This window comes from Capsicum annuum, chromosome 1 (genome assembly GCF_002878395.1).
Source record: "Capsicum annuum cultivar UCD-10X-F1 chromosome 1, UCD10Xv1.1, whole genome shotgun sequence".
In the NCBI taxonomy this organism is placed as follows: domain Eukaryota; kingdom Viridiplantae; phylum Streptophyta; class Magnoliopsida; order Solanales; family Solanaceae; genus Capsicum; species Capsicum annuum.
In genome coordinates this window covers 185,628,461-185,652,682 of record NC_061111.1, presented here as the reverse complement: position 1 = coordinate 185,652,682, position 24,222 = coordinate 185,628,461, and the positions used below count along the sequence as shown (strand labels likewise).

The following is a 24,222-nucleotide window of genomic DNA, read 5'->3' as shown; positions in this document are numbered from 1 at the left end:
CGTTTGGCTCTTCTGAATAGCGGCTTGGAAGTTGTCATAGATTTTAAGTTATGGATGCTTACTCGACAATATAATTGATTTGGATAGTTGAGATGGGGTAGTTCAACTTCGGTTTGAGGATCTCAGCTATGGATTTCGTAACTTGATTGCAGCCTCATTTCTAGATTTGTTTTAGTTGAGCATTTGTTTCTAGGCTCTCTAAGCCTACTCTTTACCTATCAGTTTGGTTATCTTCAGTTCAAATGGGTTATGCTTGATAAATGCTCGAGGGATAGTCCTTTGGCATACGTTATTGGTTTCTACTGCTCTTTACATTGATTTTTGGTTCAGCTGGAGGTCAGTTGGTTGTTGAGGTTGAGTCTTCAGTTATTTGAAAAGTGAAGTAAGAAATTTGGTGAAAAGGGGATACCTTTGGTGAAATCCCTTGAAAGTGTTGTTTCTTCTTAGAGGTTAGTTGGGGAGTCATGCTCTGTGCATGTGGGCTAGTACCTGGAATCTTTTAAATTTTTTAGCTCTTCCTATCTATTGACTTTCGCGAATAAAAGTCCTTTTAGTAGTGGATATAGTAATGATCCTCTAGGTCATTTTCTCAAATTTTACGTGTTTCTGGTATTTTGAGCCTTCCCACTTCGACTATATATCATTTATGACTTGCTGGAACTGCCTGTTTGGTTATTGAATAGTTTGTTTGTGTTTTAGGCTTATTTCCCTATTTTGGAGCTTTTGTTGTTAAAAAAATTGATCTTAGACCAAAACTCCTAGTAAACTGCCTCAAATGAGAAATTTGACAACGCTATTAGCTTCGGAATATTGATCTTAGATTAGGGGACCTTTGGTTCAAATCTCGAGACATTCGAACTCATTTTGAGATATTAAGTGGATTTAATAAAAGACGAAACTAGGAGGGGGGCTCATATTTAATTGAAACGATATTGGATGAAAGTTTTGATGGTTCTGTTGAGTCTGGAATGCCTCGAACCTGAACCAAGGGTCCCCTAGCTTAAAATCAATGTTCCGAAGCTAATGGCGCTGTTGAATTTCTCATCCAAGGCCGTTTACTAGGAGTTTTGGTCCAAGACCAATTCCTTAACAACAAAAGCTCCAAAATAGAAAAATGAGCCTAAAACCCAAACAAACTATTTAATAATCGAACCGATTATTTCAACAAGTCATAAATGACATGTAACTATTGCAGGATGGCTTGAAACATCAAAAACACACAAAAATTTTAAAAAATAACCCGTAAGGTCATAATAACAACAAACTTAATTTGTCATTTTAGGGACAACAAAAATTAGGAGCAATTGTTAAAATAAAATGAACATAAAAAGCAAAAAGAATTTTAGTATTTCATTTAATTATGAGAAGTAGATTCCAAGGTTATCGATTTGCCATTGACTAGATAATCTTGAGGAAAAAAAATATGAATGAACAATCTGAAAACAAAAGTAACATACTACATAATCAAATTATTTTGAAAGACATGAATACCCATGCTTAGATATGAAAATTTCAAAAGAAAAAGTTTAAGAAATTTTAAAATTGACAGACGTCATCTAAGTTGTTTAATAAAAATAGATTGTTGTTATTCGATTTAATTTTACTGATGGAACATGATCTAAGTCACGCACCAAATGATAATGGAGGTAAAGTTATCGAAGGAAATCTTCACTTGGAGGAGGTAGCGGAGGAAAAAATAAGATTGAGGAGAAAAGAAATAGAAAATGAGAAGTTAAAAAAAAGTAAAAGAAAATACATATTACTAATAAAATAAATAACCTAGATAACCTTGTAAATAATGTTCTCAATACATGGATGGTAAAAGTGATATTAAAAAATTTAAGCGCGTAATAAGACCCCACAAATTTAATTGTCTTCTAAAAAGTTATGGACTAATTTAGGTCTTTATGTATTTTCTTCTTTATTTTTTTTAATATCTTTAAAAGAAAATGCAGAGTTTTTTTTTTTTTTATATATATATAAAAGAGGAAAGACTAAGAAATACAAGGACAACAAAAACAAAAGATCAAATATAATAAAGTATTTCCAAAGTTACTTCAACTTTTATTACCTGACAAAAACAATTAACTCTACATAAATATAAAATAAGTAATTTATATGTCACTTTTGCCCCTAAATTTTATCCCTTAACCTCTTTGTGCCCTTGTGTGAATCGGATTACAATTCCAAGAAGATAATATAACGATTCACCTAAATATTTTCTATCCATTTTTGTTTATTTTTACCGTAACCCCTCACTAAAATTAATTTTATTTCCTTATATATTCACACATAAAATAATATATATATATATATAACCATAACATAAAATCCAATATTTTTATAATAAAAGCAAAAGATTTTGCCTTTGTCTCTGCTTTTCTTTAACCATCAATTTTCTTGGATTTGTTGATCTACTTTGTCTGATGAAATTGGAAGTTTTTTGATCTTTGTTGTTGAGCTTCATTTTGGGGCACTGATGAGTGGCTCATGGCTGAAGAATATCTACTGGAAAATTCTAGTGAAGTGGTGAAGGCATAAAGAAGTACAAATCTTGATTATATGTAAAATTTTGTGAAGTTGGTATTTTTTTGGGTTTTGTTTGATTTTTGTGGATTTGATATGGGTGGGTGTTTTCCTTGCTTTGGATCATCAAACAAGGAAACTGGAAAACAAGTGGTAAAAAAAGAGTCTTTTAAGGATGCTTCTGCTCCTCAGTCTATCCATTTGAGTAAAGTTAATTCAGGTATGTACTCTTCCTTTTTTGTTCTGTTTGCTTTGGTTTTCTTGAATTTTGGTTTTTAATTTCTATTTTGAGTGTGGGTTTTATGTTATAGACTTGATCTGTGTTTTTGTGACGTTGTGTGTGGTGTTTTAGCAAGGGGCGTTACAGATTTGGTTGGCTCTTTATGAAATGAAATTTGGTTCTTTTTATATCGTTTTTGTTGTTTATTGTTTAGTAATGCTGATGTATATTTGAGAGATCTGTCACTTGTTCTGCTTGTTTAAAAATTTGTTTGCCCTATTATATTGTTTGAATTAGTCAGAAATATATGTTCTACGAGAAAATAAATTCTAATAGACACTTTTGACGGCAAAATAGATATTTTTGCTCCGCTTTTTTTAGAGGGGGGAGGGTTTTTTGGAGACAGCCTTTCTACTGCTACAAAGGAAGGGGTAAGGTCAGTGTACATCCTACCCTCCCTAGACTTCACTAGGGTGATTACATGGGGTATGTTGTTGTGGTTGTGGTTGTATGTGCGTAAAGGGGAGGGGGAGGGGCTTTCAAGTAGATGAAAATGAAACTTGTGTTAACTTCACAAGAAAATTTAACTTGGAGAACTCTTGAATTACTAATTGGGAGGAGTAGTAGTACAATCTAACCATGGCACGACAAATTCTTTGCGGTTTACCTCCTATCAACAGTGAAGAATATATATTCTAGCTGAACAGGCTGGTAATGTGTCAATAAATGCTGTGAATATGAATTTCAAAGAACTGGCATATGCCAATGAATCTGTGAGGGAATTTAGATTCTCATAACAATGTAGAGTTTAGAGCCTGAAAGTTCGGTGGACCATCATGATTAATGTGGTGTAATGCTCATACTGCTGTAACTTATAAAAGAATGATCTTATTGCAGTTAAAAATATCAATGAATCATTTTGCAACTTGACTTGTTTCTTTTTCTTCTTTATTGGTATTGACTCGATGTTTATTTCTTATATAAAGATAAATCAAAGTCTCGTGGAAGTCATGATCCTAAGAAAGATCCAGCCATTCCAAAAGATGGACCAACAGCACATATTGCTGCGCAGACATTCACATTTCGTGAGCTTGCTGCTGCAACGAAGAATTTTAGGCCAGAGTGTTTGCTTGGTGAAGGTGGGTTTGGACGTGTTTACAAAGGTCGGCTGGAAAGCACCGGACAGGTAGGTGTTACTTTATAACAATGTAATTCTGTAATGCAGATGCAAATCATTAGCCATCTTTAGGTTAGGTTTAGTAAATGCTAGCATAGGATAACTATTTAAGAGAAATATGTTAGCATAGGAACGAAAAATTTAAATGTCAGAATCTTCAATTGTATATTGAATTGCAATTTCACCCATGGTTGTGTCTGTATGGTGTGTTTGCAGGTGGTTGCTGTTAAACAGCTTGACCGCAATGGTCTTCAAGGAAATAGGGAGTTTCTGGTGGAGGTTCTGATGCTTAGCTTACTACATCATCCAAATCTCGTCAACCTGATTGGTTATTGTGCAGATGGGGACCAACGCCTCCTTGTTTACGAGTTTATGCCATTGGGTTCCTTAGAGGATCATTTACATGGTTAGACCCTTTACTGCAATTTATATATTGATTCTTGCAATGCAACTATAATTTGGTTATTCATGAATAGTTATTCGCGTACTAGAACCCTACCCCTTCTTCCTATAAGAAAAAGGCAGCCAAATGTACTTTTTAAATGGATCTTAGGCCTATGTCAACCCCAAAAGCTTGCTTATGAGGAAGGATTGCCCAAGAACATATAAAGAGTCCATATTCTCCTCATCCCATTGATGTGGGACTCAACTCTCTGCTTTACGCCCAGGGATGGACATCTAGAGCGTGGTCAATTTAATATGGGGCCCAACATTGGTAAATCATAAATTGTGATGGTTCTGGTTTTGATACAATGCTATATGGATCTTGGGCCTAACTCAGTCCCAAAATATAGCTCATGAAGGGAGGGTTGCCTAAGACCATATAAATAATCCAAATTCTCCTTATCCCACGGAGGCAGAACTCTTAACAGTACTAAACACCATCTATTCGTGGGGTCCGAGAAAGGGTCGGACCACATTGTGTCTATTATATGCAGCCGTACCTTGCATTTCTACACGAGGTTGTTTTTACAGCTTTAACCTGGGAGACAACTCTTACTTTCCACCAAGGCTCCTCTTCTCCCGATAGAAATGTTTAAAGAGAGGGAGATTCAAATAAATAAATACATGATGCCTTGGAGAATGGGTTAGACTTACAGTTCATGTACAAAGCACTTATGAAAGTCTTATATCTGTATATAGCTTTGAGTAACACTAATACTAGGTTCTAAATTAGCTGGATGATGAATAGACTACGCATGGTTCAAGATTAACTAAACAAATCAAAACAATTGCAATATTCTTTAATATAAAAAATCAGATGAGACACAGCATGCTGATTTGTGTTGCACTGTTTTTTTTTTAAACTGTTTCTTTGATATCCTTGGTTTCGTGGCACAACACCCTTTCCTTTTGGAACTTCTATTTGTTCATGGACCTTCCAATGAAGGAGTTGTTATATGGATATAGCTGGTGAAAGTGGAATAATTTATTCAGAAATATGATAGATGTTGCAATCTACTTCAAACAGCATTAGAGTGTTACAGAATTTCCGACGCAGTCTCAACAAGAGTTGTCTATTGCACCAATGTTCGATTATGGATGGTTATTGGAATGGTTTTGTGTCTAAGACATTGCTTAGGTGATCATCAATAATTGTATGACGTTTAAACATCTACAAGCCACGATTAGTCTTTATTGTGGCAGCAACATATCCCGTATATTCCCACGAAGCGGGGTCTCGGGATTAGTCTTTACTGTGAGGGGAACATTTCCTTTGGTTGAAGAGGGTGTTCTTACTGTGGTGGAACATAATGCAAGTTAATGGAATAAACATAAAAGTTCTATTTGGCATCTACCTACTATACTAATAGGCATTAGCATGACAATGGTTGGCACTGTGAAGTATCCCTTATTGGAAGAGGGATGGATAATTGGTCTCCTTATATGGACTTGGACAATCCTCCCCTCATGAGTCCAGAAAACTTGTTGGCTGTGAAGCACAATAGCTCCCTTAAATAGCACCTCTGATTCTCACACAACCCCAACAAATCAAACGTCGACACCCGAAAACCAAACTACTCCATCGACTAACCATCAAACCATTCCTTCTCCGCAAAATATTATGGCATCCTCTAACAATCTCTTCTATAAATTGCTCTACGGTATCAGAGTCAGATCCATCTCAAATCTTTGTTCACCGATGTTGGGCCCCTATATTAGATTGTCCACGCTCCAGTTAACGAGGTCTGGGCGTGCGAGGGAGTGTTAAGTATCCCACATCGGAAGAGGTATGGATAATTGGTCTCCTTGTATGGACTTGGACAATCCTCCCCTCATGAGCTAGCTTTTGAGGTTGAGTTAGACTCAAGATCCATTCTTTACAGACACCAACATAGGATTTATCATTGTTACTGTATTCAACAATTATTTATTACATATAGTTGTTCCTATCGACATTGCCCTCACATTGAAGGGTATTGTATTTTTTAAGTTATTTGAACTAAATCATCCTATACACAGTGAATTTCATGATCTTTTCACTGTTGTATGGTTAATAGGTGCTCTTGTTGGAACAATCGATGAACTATATATATTATTTTCTAAAGAAGTTTAATTTTGATACCAATTTGAAAAACTGAATTTACATAAGTAGATACATATAAGACTGACTCTGCTTTCTAATACCTATCAAGGGACCTTTGGCCCCCGTGTTTCATCTCTAGTGTGGGATCGCGCAAGTGAATGATATCAAAATTGCGCTGAAACATTTTGGGTACTTATGCTTGATACTGAGGATGTTCAAATGATTGTGTGGACATACTAGGAGACATAGGATTAGGAATGAGGATTTTCGGGACAAAGTGGGAGCGGTCTCCGTGGTAGACAAGATAAAGAAGGGAGATTGAGATGGTTTAGGCATGTAAAGAAGAGATGTACGGATGCTTGGATATAGTGGGACTATGAGATGCAGGATAGGCCGAAAAAGTATTAGAGAGAGATGATTAGATAGATAAAGACACATCTTTAGCTTATCGTGGACATGTTCTTTGATAGGAGGCTATGAAGGTCGCGAATAAGGGTAGAAGGTTGGTAGGTAGTTGAGTGTTGTCTCAGTATTAGCCTATTCATGTAGTCTTTGGCTTAGTGGTAGTTTAGAGCACCGTGTCTGTCATAGATTAGCCTTTTCATGTAGTCTTTGGCTTTTGGTATCTGAAATCATCTGTTGTTTACTATGTTTAGGTGATCGCACCTTGTTGTTGATGTTACATTTCCTTGCATATATGCTCTAAACTGCTTTGCTATTAGTTGTCATGTTACTCTTAGCTATCCTTCTTTTTTTCCTTTTACTTTCTACTTTGATTTGCTTCACTTGAGCTGAGAGTCTTTCGGAAATAGCCTTTTTAGACCCAAGAGGTAGTAGTAAAGTTTGCATACATTCTATCCTCCCTAGAACCCACTTTGTGGGATTTCACTGGGTATATTGTGTTAGAATATGAGTAGGAGAAGGAATAACATATAAAATTCTACTTGAAAAAGGACTATAATGTAGTGTCCTTCTTGGAAAAGAATTGTAATGTAGTGGCCTACTTGGAAAAGGATTGGAATATGGTGTCTAATAATGAGATCTCAGTGCAATAATGTAGTTACAACAATTCAATAATATTTTTCTCCTATATTTCTCTCGTCGTATCAGAGCCTCTATGATCTTGGTAGAGAATCACATAGCTCCTTTGTCGGTAGTGGCTATGACCTATCTATACTGCCCATTTGATCAATGATCATGTTAGCAAAAGATTGGACCACTGTGCTTCTTTTCGGTGACTATTTTCTTATATTTGATATGCATCTTTCTTTCATATCTGATTTGTGTAGCACCGTGCATCTATTCATACTAATATTAATTTGCTTAATACCATGCATTTTTTGACTACTTTCTCATATTTGAGGTGCTTGCATAGCACCGTGCATCTTTCTGATGACTTCTCAGAGCTGGTTGGCGTAGTTTCGTGCGTCTTTCTGGTGACTCCTAAGATCTGATTTGTGTAGGGTTGTGTCATCATTCCAACCCTACCCATATAATTTCTCTTTTTCAGTAGGGCTGTGTCGTCATTCCGACCCAAACTCATATAATTTCTCTTTTGTAGGGTCATGCTATCATTTCGACCCTACCCATATTTCAGTATAGTTGTGTCGTCATTCCGAACCTACCCATATAATTTCTGTTTTCCAGTAGGGTCGTGATGTCATTTTGACCCTATCCATATAATTTCTCTTTTTCAGTAGGCATCTTTGTGACCCTACCGATATAGTATCTCTTTTCCGGTAGAGTCGTGCCATCATTCCGACTCTACCCAATATAATATTTCTCTAATTTGTCCACTTTGCAGTCGTCAAATCTAATAATCCGATGCGTTAGCATGTTTCAGCTAGTTTTTCGATGACTTTCTTGTTCAAGATCTACTAATATCTTGATTTTGGGATGACCCATGTATACTATGTCAATTTCTGCCAATTTTCCAGAGACAAATCGACTTTTACTATATTTTACTAACCACTTTTCAGTTTGTTCTTTTTCCACTGTGATCGCCTAGATGTCCCTAGCAATCCTTACCAGTTTCTTACGAATATATTCATCAAGTCCCTCACTAATCCTCGTATTAATTACATCCATGACAAGCTTGGTACATATGACTTGTACACACTAGCTTGAGGAGGAGTGTTAGAATATGAGTAGGAGAAGGAATAGCATATAGAATTCTACTTGAAAAAGGATTGTAATGTAGTGTTTATAAATAGGGTCGCAGTGTAATAATGTAGTTACAACAGTTCAATAATATTTTTCTCCTATATTTCTCATAATGTTTTTGTTGATGCTCCATAATGCATCTGCTGCTACCCGTGCTGGAAATTAGGAACCCAAAGAAAACGTGCTAAACTATCTCCGCAATGTTCTGGGTTTTAGGAGACAGTTAGAGAGCGAAGGAACTCGTGCAAATATTCAGCAATGCCTCTGCCATATGATGGCAGCCTACTGGCACTAGCAAGTCTTTAACACCACTTCTATTTATATCTCGATGGTCTGTTACCTAAGGAAAAATAGTAATAATGAAAAGGGCACGAAGGATATGATTGAGGTTACAGTTTCTCCCAAAAAAAGGAATTTCTCAAAAAGAAAAGATTGAGGTTGCACTAAGCAGTTCAGGCAATCTAGGGCTGGATGTAAGGACTATGGATCTGCCATATATGTGCAAGAGATGAAGAAAGAATGTAATGAACATGGGTGGCTGTAGTTGCTGATTGTATAATTGAGAGAGAAAAAAATTGATTAAGAAACCTCTTCCCGCTGCTCCTTCCCTTTATAAAGAGCAGTAAAGGCCAAAATCAATAGGAAAAATGGTATAATTTTGTGATTTCAACTTTTATATATATATTAACTTTCTGATGTCAGATCTTTTGTCGAATTAGCAAAGGGTGACTGTGTCTGACGCAAACTGCTCTCTATACAAAAAAATAAATACTAATTAATAGTTTATCCAGATATATAATTAAAAATACACCTCCTAACATGTCGTGGTAGTGAAGGTTTGGCGGTAGCAGTTGGAGAGTAATTTGGTTAGTTGTAACTTGAACAGAAAGAGTATTTGTCTTATTCTCTGAAGTTCTCAGACTTAAGTTCTTTGGTACTTTACATGAATGTGTGCATTTAGCATGTCTTGGGTACAGATTTGCGTACCTTTTGCCCATTTCTCCTCTCCTTTTTTCCATATGTTGCTCGAACTCTTCAAGAATGTCAGTGGGTGTGTGTCAGATCCTTCAAAAGTAATGCATTTTTTGAAGGATCCAACATGGGTGCAGAATCATTTTTGGAGAATCCGAGCAACCGCCTCGCCCATCTTATCAAACAGGACAAGGAAATATCCTTCATACTAATGGGAGGCTGTGTATATCTTTTCCAAACATTTGGTGCTGAAATCTGATATAGCCACGTAATTGAATTGTGCTTTTGAAGATTGATGTCTTTCTGGTTCACTCATCAATAGAATTGAGCAAAATAGACCATGATTTTGTGTTCTCCTAAACCAGGGGAGGCACTGTGGTTTCTGACTGGGTTCTTTTCCAAATTTGCACATTTACTACTGAAGTAGAGACGAACCGATGTATAATGTATCAAACTATTTTAATTTGAACATTTAGTGTATATATCCGAATATGCAATGTCTTTTTAGTTCATAATGTCACAAATGCCACCGTCCTAAACTTAAGGTAAGCAAATAAAAAAGACTTGATCACTTTCCTGGATAAATCAAATAATGGTGATATGCTGTACAAAAATTAATTTAACCACTTCGGTAAGGGGATAAAAAATACCCCATGCACCATATATACTTGTAACAGTATCTGGATAGTATGCTTTCACTCGGTACCTTTCATTTTTTAGTAAGAAGTAAACAGTTAAATTAATAACGAAAAATCTCCAGTATACGAGCAAGTTACCTAAGGATATAGAATCTACCACATAAATTGATTATCTATCAGCACACACAATCTTCTAAACAAACTAATACCTCATGGGTGTGCCGAAAAGAAACTAGGAATGAGAGGCTATTTCTTTTTTTTTTTTTTTGTAATGACGGTGGTGTCCAGACCAACTTGAATGCTCCCTTATTCTTTCCATCCACGAATTCCACGTGAGTGCTAGTACTGCAACAGCCTAGGCTTTTCAACCTTTTGTCCGTCTGGTTGGAGAATGCTTCCTTCAGTGGAAGGGCATTGCCAAATTGCATTCCAGACCATCTCAAATCTCAGACCACAAGTAAGCTGCAACGGACAATGTTAAAGGCGGTGGTCCACATATTCAGTCGGAGATTTGAACACGAAGCACCAGTTGACATCATAATTTGCTTTTTCCTGAGCATCTGGACACAAAGCACCAGTTGACATTGTAATTTGCTTTTTCCTAAAATGCTCAGCCATCAATATTGTTTCCGTTGCTACCAACCAAGTGAAAAGGCACATTTTTGTTGGTGTCGCGTGAATCCAACTACTTAAATGTGGAAAATTCTACGCCTTCCTTACCAAGAGCTTAGGATAAGTTAACTGAAAGCAAGTGATCTCCTCCCTCTTCCGCCACCCTACCTCCTCAAGTCCTGACTAGCATGAGTTGTACTTCGCTGTAAATTAAGTCAATTAGACCTTGAATTAACTGTCTCCCGTCCCTAAGGTTCCTCCTCGGAAAGCTTCTCTTGACCTTTACGTCCCAATTCTTGTAACCTTTGATCTCTTGTATTATCATATCATACTATGAGTATTCGGGAATGTGAGTGTCAATGTCTCTCCACACTGCCTGTAACTTCTATCCCCTCAAAGGTTTTGTTGCCGATGAAGTCTTCCCGTCCTTTCTTAATATACCTTATCAACTTTGACAGTTAAGCTTAAACATGGTTGCTCAAATGGATTGCCAAGGAATGTCACTGAACTTCGTAGATGTTACGAGGGAAAGGAAACCTATGGAGGTAAAACAAATGGTGGAGAAACTCAAGTGTGTGGCCTAGTAGTTAGTGAATGGTTGAGAACTATGATGTCTTAAGTTCAACTCCTAGCGGAGGAGAAAGCAGTAAGTGGCTTCCTCATTTGTCCAAGCCTTGGTGGACAGAGTTACCTGGTACTTGCGTTGGTGGAGGTAGAAGGTACCCGTGGCACTAGTCGAGGTGTGGCGCAAGCTGGCTTGAACACCACCGTTGTAAAAAAATGGTGGATTATCATCCATTCTCACATATGGTGGACACATTGTGGAGAGAGGGAAGGAAGATGTTTTGAAGACAGTGAGTACATGCTTTCCTTCTTTGTGTAAAACGGATATTTTAGATGGAGCTGAATTGAATCCTTAATAGATTTCATAGTCCCTGTGAGGATATATGTGAGGATATAAATGGGACAATCTTTTTGCTTGTAATACCTGTTAAGAACCAAAAGTTAGGGGTTGCTTGGTTTCTGGTTAGAGTTACGCAAGTATTAGTAATGCAGAAATTACCGAATTAGATATGTAGGTAATGGATGTGTTGTCGCGGCGTATTCAAGGAGAGGTGCCTTGGTATGTGCTTTTTGCAGATGATATAGTTTTGATTGATGGGACGCGGGGGGGTGTGAACGATAAATTAGAGGTGTGGAGACAGACCCTTGAGTCTAAAGGGTTCAGGTTGAGCTAGAGCAAGACAGAATATTTAGAATGCAAGTTTAATGACGTGAGGCAGGAAGACGAGGTGGTAGTGAGATTGGATTCCCAGACGGTGTGTAAGAGGGATAGTTTCAAGTATCTTGGGTCTATGATTTAGGGGAATGGTGAGATTGACGAAGATGTCTCTCACCGTATTGGGGCGGGATGGATGAAGTGGAAGCTCCCCTCGGGGGTGTTGTGTGATAGGAAGGTGCCGCCCAAGCTTAAAGGCAAATTCTACAGGGGGTAGTCCGTCCGGCCTTGTATGGAGCGGAATGTTGGTCAGTCAAAAACTCTCAAATTCAAAAATTGAAGGTGGTGGAAATGCGGATGTTGCGTTGGATGTGTGGGCTTAGTAGAGGTGATAGAGTTCGAAATGAGACTATTCGGGAAAAGGTTGGAGTGGCTTCAGTGGAGGACAAGCTGCGAGAAGTTCGATTGAGATGGATTGGGCATGTGATGAGGAGGAGCACGGATGCCCCGGTTCGTAGGTGTGAGAAGCTTGCTTTGGATGGTTTCAGGCGGGGTAGGCCGAAGAAATACTGGAGAGAGGTGATCAGGCGGGACATGGAGCAGTTACAGCTCACTGAGGACATGACCCTAGATAGGAAGATCTGGAGGACGCAGATTAGGATAAAAGGCTAGTGCCAGTTTGAGTCGTTGGGGTAGGGCATTACTTGGTAGATGTATTGTTCTTGCTAAGACACTTTGTTGCATGCTTTATTACGAATTTGTTTACTATTCTTTGTTTATTATTCCTTGTGGGTGGCGTATTTTTGTCTTGACATCTTGTTCCATGCTTTATTAAGTATTTGCTTATTATTCCTTGTCTTGAGCCGGGGGTTTATCGGAAACAGCCTTTCTACTTCTTCTGAAGTAGTGGTATGGACTGCGTACATCTTACCCCCCAGACCCCACTACACTGGGTTTGTTATTGTTGTATTAGTAATGCAAGGCTTAGTTATGCCATCTTCTACCCTGCATAAAATAAAAAGTAGGTTCCCTCATAACTTAAACATGTATTAGTTATGCGCAAAAGGTAAAGATTAACCAAACATTGTATTAACGATGTTATGTCATAAATTAAAAGAGAAAATCAATCAAAACATTGTATAACTTATACTAGATTCTGTGTGGAGATTATTTTTGTCCATTTTTATAACCTTACAAAAATTGTATAAAGTTATGCTAGTTTTAATACATGGATAACTCCTCTCTAACCAACAACCAAACAACCCAATAGTGTTGTAGTAATAAACTCTAGCATTATTCAAGAAAATTTTCTTCAGAATCTGCAGCCAAAAGGAAGTGTGATATTTTGAGTCCTCCACTTCTCCTATAATTCTACTTTTTCTCTCTAATTTCCCTCTATAGATCTTTCTCTAAATCTCCAAATCACTTTCCTAGTAGGACCTTGTTGAAAACTTCCTATGCCCATTTGTTGAATCACATGGGAAGTTCCTTTGGAACCTTTACAATTTACCTGCAACACTAGATGTTGTAAAGCAATGACATGAAGTATGTGGAGATGCTCGACAGAATGCTCTTAACTAATACTTCCATTCCTCTTTTGATAAATTTCTCTCTGCATTATTCTGGTACAATTAAATGAAAGTTTCCACTGTCAAAAGTTGAAGTGATCTGTAATGTTGATCGTTTTGTGTGGTGTTGTACTTCTGTACATTATTTTGCTGTTGTATTTGTTCCTTTCTTGTAGGCTCTGCACTTCTTTCCTTACTAATCATTTTGTTTGCTTTTTCTTTTACTTGGATTTTTGCATTTGAGCCATGGGTCGGAAACAGCCTCTCTACCTCCATGAGGTAGTGGTAAGGTCTGCATATGCTCTACCCTTTCCCCAGACCCCACTTGTGGGAGTTCACTGGGTATGGTGTTGTTGCTGCTTTTGTAATAGAACCAATGCAGATTATGCACTGGGACCTAATCCCTCTCTTTGGAGTATGTATGCAGATCTTCCACCTGATAAAGGACCATTAGACTGGAATACAAGGATGAAGATTGCAGCTGGTGCAGCGAAGGGTTTAGAGTATCTGCATGACAAAGCCAACCCTCCCGTAATATATAGAGACTTAAAATCTTCCAACATACTTCTTGATGAAGGATATCACCCTAAATTATCAGATTTTGGGCTTGCTAAATTGGGCCCTGTTGGCGACAAGACTCATGTGTCTACACGTGTGATGGGCACATATGGTTATTGTGCTCCTGAATATGCAATGACAGGTCAACTCACATTGAAATCTGATGTGTACAGTTTTGGGGTTGTCTTCCTTGAGCTGATTACAGGCCGCAAAGCAATTGATAACACTCGGAGTCATGGGGAGCATAATCTTGTTGCCTCGGTATGTCCTCTCTGTGATTGTATTTGGTCATTATGATATGTGTCCTCTGTTTCTTAGATTTCTTTGACATTTGATGTGTGGAAGAGACTGTTTTCCTTTAGTTCATTTCTACACCTTCAAAAGGCAGAATATTGCTTTTGCCACTTTTTATACATTGAGAAATGTGTTTGCAGGCTCGACCACTTTTCAAGGATAGGAGGAAGTTCCCGAAAATGGCAGATCCACTATTGCAAGGCCGTTACCCAATGCGAGGACTTTACCAAGCACTGGCTGTGGCAGCAATGTGCTTGCAAGAACAAGCATCTACTAGACCTTTAATAGGGGATGTTGTGACAGCTTTAACATATTTAGCCTCTCAAACTTATGACCCTAATGCAGCAGGTGCACAAAGTAACCGCGTTGGTTCATCCACTCCAAGGAGCAGGGAGGATAGACTGCACTCTGTTGATGGAGTAGATAGCCCTGAACATTGCAGTGCTCACCATGGTTCTCCTTCCATCCAGAGGAATTCTCCTGATTCCAGGAAAAGAGATTATGCCAGGGATTTCAATACTGGGATAGAGTTGAGGAAAATTGCAACTAGTGGTGGATCTAGTCGTAAGTGGGGTTTGGATGAATCAGAACGTCCTGATTCTCAAAGAAACAGCCCTGTCAGTGCAGGTAGAACTAGAGAAACCCCAAGGAATCGAGATTTAGACAGGGAACGTGCAGTTGCTGAAGCAAAGGTATGGGGCGAAAATTGGAGAGACAAAAAGAAGACAAATGGAAGGGGCAGTAGTTTTGATGGGATAAATGATTGATTTATGCAATATATATGTCTCAAGGATTTTTAGGAATATAGGTGGTGATCTTCATGATGCAAATACGTGATACTGCAATTGCATAATCCTTGAGTTCTTGGTTTTCCATCCTCACCTTGGAAGTAAGAGTCCTGTCCTACTTTCGGTGTTTGCTCATTGAGGGTAATTCATTCTTGTTCAATGTAAATTAGATGTTTCAGCTGTTGTGGTCGAAATGAGAGGGAAACTAGCCTGATGGTGCAATCTGGGGCTAGAGTTGGGGAACATGTTAATCTTATGTATTACGGGGTTTCTAGAGTTTATGGTACAGAAGAAGTGGGGAACATATCTAACTTTCGCTTCTTATGTGGTCTTTGTATGGAGCGGACGTCCCTTGTAAAATTCCATTGTTGCACCTTGTATTCTGTTGTAGTTCCCATCTGTAAGGATTTCCGAGTCTCGCGTCTTGGCTTTTATAGAAAAGGGGTTTGAGTATCATAACATGTCTCATGAGATGAATGATTTGTATATTTTGGATAACCAGTTTTGAGGGTTCAAACTGGAAATCTCGCTTTTAGAAGGATCTGTTAACGAGTTCAACATTCCTTGCTATAAGCAACAGCAGAAGAGTCTAGTGAAGACCATCCTCATTATATATTGCATGAAGTCCATTTGCTGATGTGACCTTCTATGCAATAGTTTGGCATATTGTTTGCTCTGAACTCTGAGATTTTGCACCTTCATTTCATTTTCTTGTCACTAACCATAGAAAAACGAAGTTGGTGAAAATATTTAGAAATAAATTCATCAAACGGATTCTCACAGTTTGTAGAATGTGAGATTTTTTGTGGAGAATGGGGTTGGGGTGCAAAAAAAATGGAAAATATTTGTTAAGATTAGAGCAGCACAGTTTGTAGAGGCCTCTCCTGACATGAAACGTTATTTATTCATAAAATGAATAGGTGAAATGAAAGCAAAGAAAATCTAATTAAATTATAGTTCATAGGTCGGGATAACTTTCCCAGTAGTCCCTACTCACTGGGACTAACAAACTTCCTCACTAATAAAGCACACAATTTCCGTCACTTTGTGCAAAATTTGGCTCAATGGAAATAGGGAACGGGGTCACCATCCAGCGAAACGAAGAGAAAATGAGACTAAGAAGAAACGTGAAGAGACATCCTGGGCTAGACGTGTTTTTTTTTTGTTGTTCTTGGACCTGGGCGACGCTATAAGTGTGTGGGGTGTGGCTTTCATGCCTGATTTTTACAAATATACCAAACACCCCAGGTCTTTTCAAACACTCCATTACCAGTATTATTTTTCATCCTCTTTTCGGATTTGAGGCTTAGGCCTCATTTGTTTGCACTTAATGGAGGTCTGAATCATAATGATTCAGACTTCAGACCATTACGTCTATTTATTTTTCATTAAGATTTTGGTTTTTAATAGGTCTGAATAAGTTTTAATCATTCAAATCTGGAACTAAGACTGCGTTTTTTTTTTTAAGATTCAGACGTCTGAGTTTGAATGCATATCTGAATGCTTAAGATGTTGTCTTCAGATCTGAAAACTGAATGATTAAGACTATTTGTTTTTCAATAGCTGAATATGCAAAATTTATTTAACTGCATATATAATAAAAAAATATAATTTAAATAAAAAATAATTATATATTAGAAAAATATTTGTTTTAATACAATAAAATTATTATTTGATTGAAAAAATATTTATATTTGTTAGTGATAATGGAGATGGTTTATAATGGTGGTGATGGTGGTAATGATTGATGTTAGTGGTTAGTAACGTTGGCGGTGATAGTTTTGATTGTAGAGATGTTTGGTATTGTAGTGACTGTTATGATGGTGGCGATTGACAGTGATGGTAGTAGTGATGTGAAGTTGGTAGATGTTAGTACTTGGAGGTGTTGATTGTGATAGCTTAAGAATGAATGCATGATGGTTGACATATGTTGGTGGTAGGTGGAGATGTTGTTAGCTGTGAGGTGGATATGATTATTAGTAGAGATGTACTGTAGCGATGATGATGGTGGTTCAAGTGGTGGTAGAGGTGGTGGAACCGGTGACAATAGTGGCGGTGGTGGTGGCTGAAAAATGTGTGGATACTGATGATGTGTTAGTGGTAGTTAGCAGTGGCGCTAGTTGTGATAGATGAGTTGGTTGGTAGTTGGGATTGACCAATAGTTGTTGATGGTGATGGTGGTGTTGGCATTGGCCTTAGCGTTGACAGTGGTGATAGCGACAGATATAATTAAAACAATGAAGGTGGTAGATATGACAGCGGCTGAAAATAGTGGTTAGTAGCAATTATGATTGTGAATGGTGGTTGTGATGGTGGAGGTGGTTGGAGGCTAGGTGGTGGTTGACAATGGTGGTGGTGGCAGAGGTGATTAGTGGTGGTGACTGATGATTATGGATAGAGTGACGATGAATATTATCCAACAAAAGAATACTTGATTAAGACCTATTCAGACTTATCAAGAGCCAAAATCTTAATAAAAAACAAATGCAGTTAATGGTCTGAAGTCTGAATCATTCAGATTCAGACCTCCATTAAGTGCAAACAATTGAGGCCTAAGTCTTAAATTCTTGTGTTGGATAATATTCACCACCACTGTATCCATAATCATCAATCACCACCGTTAACCACCTCTGTCATCACCACCATTAGCAACCACCATTTAGCCACTATCACCAACCACCTCCACCATCACAACCATCATTCACAATCATAATTGCTACTAACCACTTTTTTCAGCTGCTGTCATATCTACCACCTCTATTATTTTAATTATATCCACCGTTATCACCACAGTCAATGCTAATGCCAATTCCAACGCCACCAATGCCACCACCATCATCAACCACTATCAGTCAATCCTAACCACTAACCAACTCATCTATCATAACTAGCGCCACGGCTAACTACCACTAATATATTATCAACATCCACATATTCTTCGGCCACCACCATTGTCAGCAGTGTCGTCACTTTTACCACTGCTTCAACCATCATCACTGCTACATTATATCTCTACTAATAATCATCTCCACCATCACAGATAACAACATCTCCAACTATCGTCAACACATCATCAACCATCATTCATTTATTTTTAAGCTATCACAATCAACACCTCCAACTACTAATCAACCCACTTCATATCATTACCACTACTACTATCAATCGCCACCATCATAATGGTCACTACAATACCAAACATCTCTACGATTGCAATTATCACCACCAACATTATTAATCACTAAATTCAATCATTACCACCATTACAAACCACCTCCATTATCACTAACAAATATAAATATTTCTATCAAATAATAATTTTATTGTATTAAATCAAATATTTTTCTAATATATGATTATTTTTTATTTAAATTATATATTTTATTATATATGCAAATAAATAAATTTTGCATATTCAGATATTAAAAAACTAATATTTTTAACCGTTCAGTTTTCAAGTCTGAAGACAACATCTTAATCATTCAGATATGCATTCAGATTTAGACGTTTAAATATTAATAATAACAAATGCAGTCTAAGTTCCTGCACCAAAATTCCTCATTGGCTGACACCTCTCCAACCCATCAACTAATCCATGACAATTTAAACACCTTGAGATTTGGTAAGATGATCAAAAATAATAATTTTTAAAAACATATTTTTTAAAAAAGAAAAATAAAACTTATCTAAAATTAAATAGCAAAATAAATCTACAAAGCAAATAAACATGGATTTGCCTCCCATAAAGCGTTATATTTGACGTGATTCAATTTAACTACTTGGAGGATATGAATTGACTCCCTATTTTTGAATCAACCTTTTCGACTTAGCTCATTGGGAGGTGGTACAAAAGCAAAGAGATCAACTTTCGATGCCTCATTTTGCACTTATTGGCATTTAGTGAGGGATGCCATTTTATCCTTTTGACATGACAACAACAACAACAAACTCAGTGTATTTCGACATAGTGGGTCTGAGCAATGTAAAATGTACGCAGTCCATACCACTACCTCCGAAGAAGTAGAGAGGTTGTTTTTGATAGACCCATGTCTCAAGATAAAGGATAGTAAATAAAGTCGTAATAAAACATGAGACAGGATGGATAAAATAATAGAAATAAGACACCCACAGAGTAATACCATACACTCACAAATCAAAGACGCCCACCACACCCAAACTCTCATAACTAGCAGCTCCAACCTATGGACACAACCCTAGGATTACTAGCTCGTTTACACCAAAGCTCTTCTAACTACTTGTTACGACTCACCCACACGCACTAGCCTTCTAACCTAATCCGCGTCCTCCAGACCTTCCTATCTAGGGTCATGTCCTCAGTAAACTATAACTGCTCGATGTCACGTCTTATTAAATCCCTCTAGTATTTCTTTGGACTACCTCTACCCCTCCTAAAACCATCAAAAACTAGCATCTCACACCTACGAACAGGGGCATCCGTTCCCCTCCTCATCACATGCCCTAACCATCTCAGCCTCACTTTCTGCATCTTGTCTTCCACTAAAGCCACTCCCATATTCTCACGGATAGTATCATTCCTAACTCTATCTCCCCTAGGGAAATGCTCTGAATCTCCTCTCATTGTCCTCACATGAGTCTTCGCTCCATTATATATGTCCTTAATAGATTTGATGTACGCCACCGAGACCCCTCTCACCTCCAAGCATCTCCAAAGAACCTCCCTAAGGACTTTGTCATACGCCTTCTCTAGGTCGATGAACACCATGTGTAATTTCCTCTTCCTTTCCCTATACTGCTCCATCAATCTCCCCACCAGGTGAATTGTTTCTTTTGTCGAGCGACCGGGCACAAATCCAAAATCATTTTCTAAAATAGACACGATCATTCTCAACCTCCACACGACCACCCTATCCCAAATCTTAATGGTGTGCCTCAACAACTTAATACCTCTGAGTTATTGCAACTCTGAATGTCACCGTTGTTCTTATATAAAGGAATCATAGTACTCCATCTCCAATCCTCAGGCATTTTCACAGTCTTGAAAATGTCGTTAAACAAATCAGTTAACCACCTTAAACCTTCTCTGCCAAAATACTTCTAAAAATCCATTATAATTTCATTAGACCCCGTCACCCTACCCCTCCGCATCCTGTGAATAGCCTCTTTGACCTCCTCAAACTTAAAACATCTACAGTAACTGAAATCACGACACTCATCTGAGTGATCCACCTCCCCTAACTCAATGTCTCTGTCCCCTTCATTGTTCAGGAGTCTATGAAAATACGCATGCCATCTTCTTTTAATGTGAACATCCTCTACCAATACTCTACCATCCTCCCCCTTAATGCACTTTACTTGATCGAGGTCACGACTCTTCCTCTCTCTAGCCTTAACAAGCCTATACAACCTCTTTTTTTTTGCCTCTCTTCTCTAACCTCACATACAAGCTCTCAAATATTATTGTCTTAGCAGCCATAACTGCTAACTTAACCTCTTTTCTAGCTAACTTGTACTCCTCCCTATTCACCTATTTCTTCTCTTCATCCTTACTCTCAACTAGCTTAACATATGCCCCCTTCTTAATCTCCACTTTCTTCTTTACTTCTTCATTCTACCACCAGTCCCTCGGATGATGTCTAACCCAGCCCTTCAAAATAACCTTTTACTTGATAAATGATCTTGGGCGTATTTATATGTCCAATCACCAATATTCACCCATATTTGGACCTGTTTTGAGAGCTATAATATGCTATTCTGAGGGTAATTGAACTTTAATTGTGCTCCTTACCTAATGGACATGATTAGCATATCTAGGACTAAATTATTATGGATTTGGATGGCATTAAAAAATAAAGAGGTGAGAAACTACAAGTCCAGAGGCTTCTTGAGTTGATCATTGAGGTGCAACGGAGAATCAATCAAAATTTCCCAATTTAGGATATCACCGCTGAGCGGTGAGGAGCACATTTACATTTGTCAAGAACTAGAAGGTCACAACGATATCACCATTTAGCAGTGAGAAGCCAGCTCATAATTGTCAAAAGACAGAAAGTCATCACGATAAGGTCGCTCAGCGGTGTGTATAGCGGTGAACATCATACCGCTCAGCGGTGATAGGAAAAAGTGGGTTATTCAGCCCAGCTATAAAAGAAAAAATTCACTAACAATTGGGGACACTTTGGAAAGCATAGCAGCGGCGGGAAAATACAAAATTCTCTCTTTTAGGGTTCTCAGAATTTCCTTTGAACTTCTTCACTTCAAGATTAATTCTTGGTATGATTAATTACTTATTTTAGATGTTAACTTCAAACATGAGTGGCTAAACACCCTTGCTCTGGGGTTAAGGCCAAGAACATGATTACTCTTTGATATTATTTATCGTAGTTTCTTGTTGGATTATCATATGGGTTATTCTTAATTTCTTGAGCTTACTATTTTGATGAGTGGCCACCATTAGAATAATTCTATATTTCTATGTGAATCCAGGAGGAGAATTGTGGAATAGAACAAAGAAATTAAGGAGCAAGGTTCTAATCCTTGCATTAAATAGAGGATTTGAGTTAGCACCTAGGATAGGGATATACCTAGGAGCCTTGTTTGGTTCAATTGCAAGAAGATAGTTATATGCATCTAGTTGAATTGTTGCATCACTGTGGGAGCTGTAGTTGCAATATTCAGATAGATAAAAGATTTGAGGTCGAGAGACCAAGATCGTACCATAACCCTTGCGAATCAATAACCTGATAACCAACTAGAATGTGATAAGAAGATAGAATTGTATGATTGTTAGGTGTGCCTCAACCATGGAATCCTTATCATTACTGTTCACAATCGTTACTTGCTTTGCTATTGTCACAAATTGCTATTTCTTATTTACATTTTTATTCAACACTTAAAAAATCATCTTGATACTTTATCACTTAATACCTCTTTATTAAAAACTAAAATTAATTAAATTGCTATTTGCTTAGTCCTCGTGGGAATGATATTCGACTGTCTGAGTCACTATATTACTTGTACGATCACATACACTTGTATATACATTTGAACGCAATAAGTTTTTGGCACAATTTTTGGGGACTAGTATAATTAGTAATTTGCTAAAATTTTGGTTTTTGATAATAAGTTTAAGTGTTAACTACTTGATCTTAGCAATTGAATTTTTGCAAGTTTAGATAAATACAGGACTAGCGAGAGATAAAGAGTTGGTAGAGCCTTTTACAGAACCAGAACTGATAGTTCAACAACGGCTAAGAGCTCAATATCCTATTCAATAAGTTCAAATGGCTGAAAGAACAGATCTGAATGTGGTTGATCCAAATGCCGGACATGTCCCAACTCCAGTTATCCCAGTTGTTCTTGCTCAAGTAGTTGCTAGACCTGTTTGTGAGGTGTCAATCCTATTCATGAACCATGCGACTAACAATATTCACTAGCCCGAACCAGGTAGTCAATTTGAATTAAAGCAGAATATGGTGCAATTACTGATTTTAGTGGGGCAATTTTCTGGCCTTTTACATAAAGACCCACAGCATCACATACAGAACTTCCTGTAAATAAGTGATACTTATATTCCTACAGGGGTGAATACTGATTATGTCAGACTAAGGCTCTTCTCTTTTTCCTTAATTGGGGAAGTTAAGAGGTGGTTACATGCTGAATCACCACTCTCCATCACTTCTTGGGAAGATTTAGCTCAGAAATTCCTTATTTGATTCTTTCCATATGGAAAGACTGCACGTTTGAGAAGTGTGATTCTGAGTTTCAGATAGAAAGCAAGAGACAATCTCTACCAAGCTTGGGAGAGATTTAAAAGTATGCTCAGAAATTTCCCTCACTATCATCAGTCTAATGATGTCCTTATTTATATTTTCATTGAAGGGTTAGAGCCAAATACCAAGATTCTCTTAGATTCAGCAGTGGGTTGGCAAACTCTTGAGAAGACTTATGAGGAATTATACACACTGATGAATCGGATTTCACAAGGGAATCCTGAATGGCATGCTGATTCGAAGAGTGCTCCTAAGAAAGTTACTGGTGTGTTAGAGATAGATCAGTTCACAACATTATCATCCTAAATTACAGCAATGTAAAATCAGATGGTTACTTAGATTAACAATATAAAATTGGGGGTTCTGCAAGTAGCAGCTATAGATAATGTAGTCAAATAGTTAAATTCGTGGTGTGAGGTTTGTGGAAGTAGTGAACACGCGGCAGATGCTTGTGCGATTAATCCAAATTATTTAATTATTTGGGGAATGTCAATCATCCAGTATAATAGAATTTTGGTAACTCATATAATCCCAACTAGAGGAATCATCCTAATTTCTCATGGGGTGGAAATCAGGTATAGAATAATAATCAGTATAAGGGGCCAGTGCAACAGAATCAACAGTAGGTTCAAAATAATCAGTCTACTACTCAAACAATTAATATGGAGGAAATAATGAAGCAAATTTTAGCTAATCAAGTCCAGTTTGCAATAGATTTGAAGAGTCAATAGTTGATAAGTAAAAATTTAGAGTTACAACTTGGTCAGATTGCGGGAGCACAAAACACAAGACCTCAAGGTGGCTTACCTAGTGATACAGAGGCAAATTTAACAATCCATCCTTCCCCTCCAAAAGGAGATTTTAGTAAATAACCAAATATGATACTCGGGCTAAGGGTCAAGTTGGTAGTTTTTCTTACATCTCCCCCTCCCGGATCCCAGGTATCATATACGCCCCCAAAATAAAGAGCCTTGAACACTAGAAGAAAAGCACCTAGACGTAACAAGATTAAGTGAATACCTAAAATTGTAGTCATTTTATTTTGATCTTGCCAGACATAACCAAAGAAGGGAAAAGATTCTCCAAGTGTCTCAGGTCCCAGAAGTGGAAATAAGAATCACTCCATCTATTTTCTCTATTCTTATTCTTGTTCTTTATTATTTTATAACAAAAGTTATTTTAAATTCAATTTGAAAAGGAAAAGTATTA

The 24,222-nt window shown here is 37.5% G+C and overlaps 1 protein-coding gene and 1 non-coding gene across 2 annotated transcripts; one reads left to right on the top strand and one right to left on the bottom strand.

Annotated features, from left to right (window-relative positions):
- The first annotated feature begins 2,229 nt into the window (after window positions 1-2,229).
- LOC107842602 (serine/threonine-protein kinase PBL27) lies at window positions 2,230-15,718 on the top strand. The gene is made up of 5 exons (XM_016686545.2): window positions 2,230-2,746; window positions 3,733-3,932; window positions 4,140-4,329; window positions 14,050-14,441; window positions 14,615-15,718. Exons 1-5 carry the CDS (start codon window positions 2,623-2,625, stop codon window positions 15,239-15,241), a joined length of 1,533 nt encoding a protein of 510 aa, XP_016542031.2. The 5' UTR covers window positions 2,230-2,622; the 3' UTR covers window positions 15,242-15,718.
- A 7,262-nt stretch (window positions 15,719-22,980) lies between these two features.
- On the bottom strand, window positions 22,981-23,087 carry LOC124892199. The gene has a single exon (XR_007050130.1). It is a non-coding gene; the product is annotated as a small nucleolar RNA R71 (small nucleolar RNA).
- Between the last annotated feature and the right edge of the window lie 1,135 nt (window positions 23,088-24,222).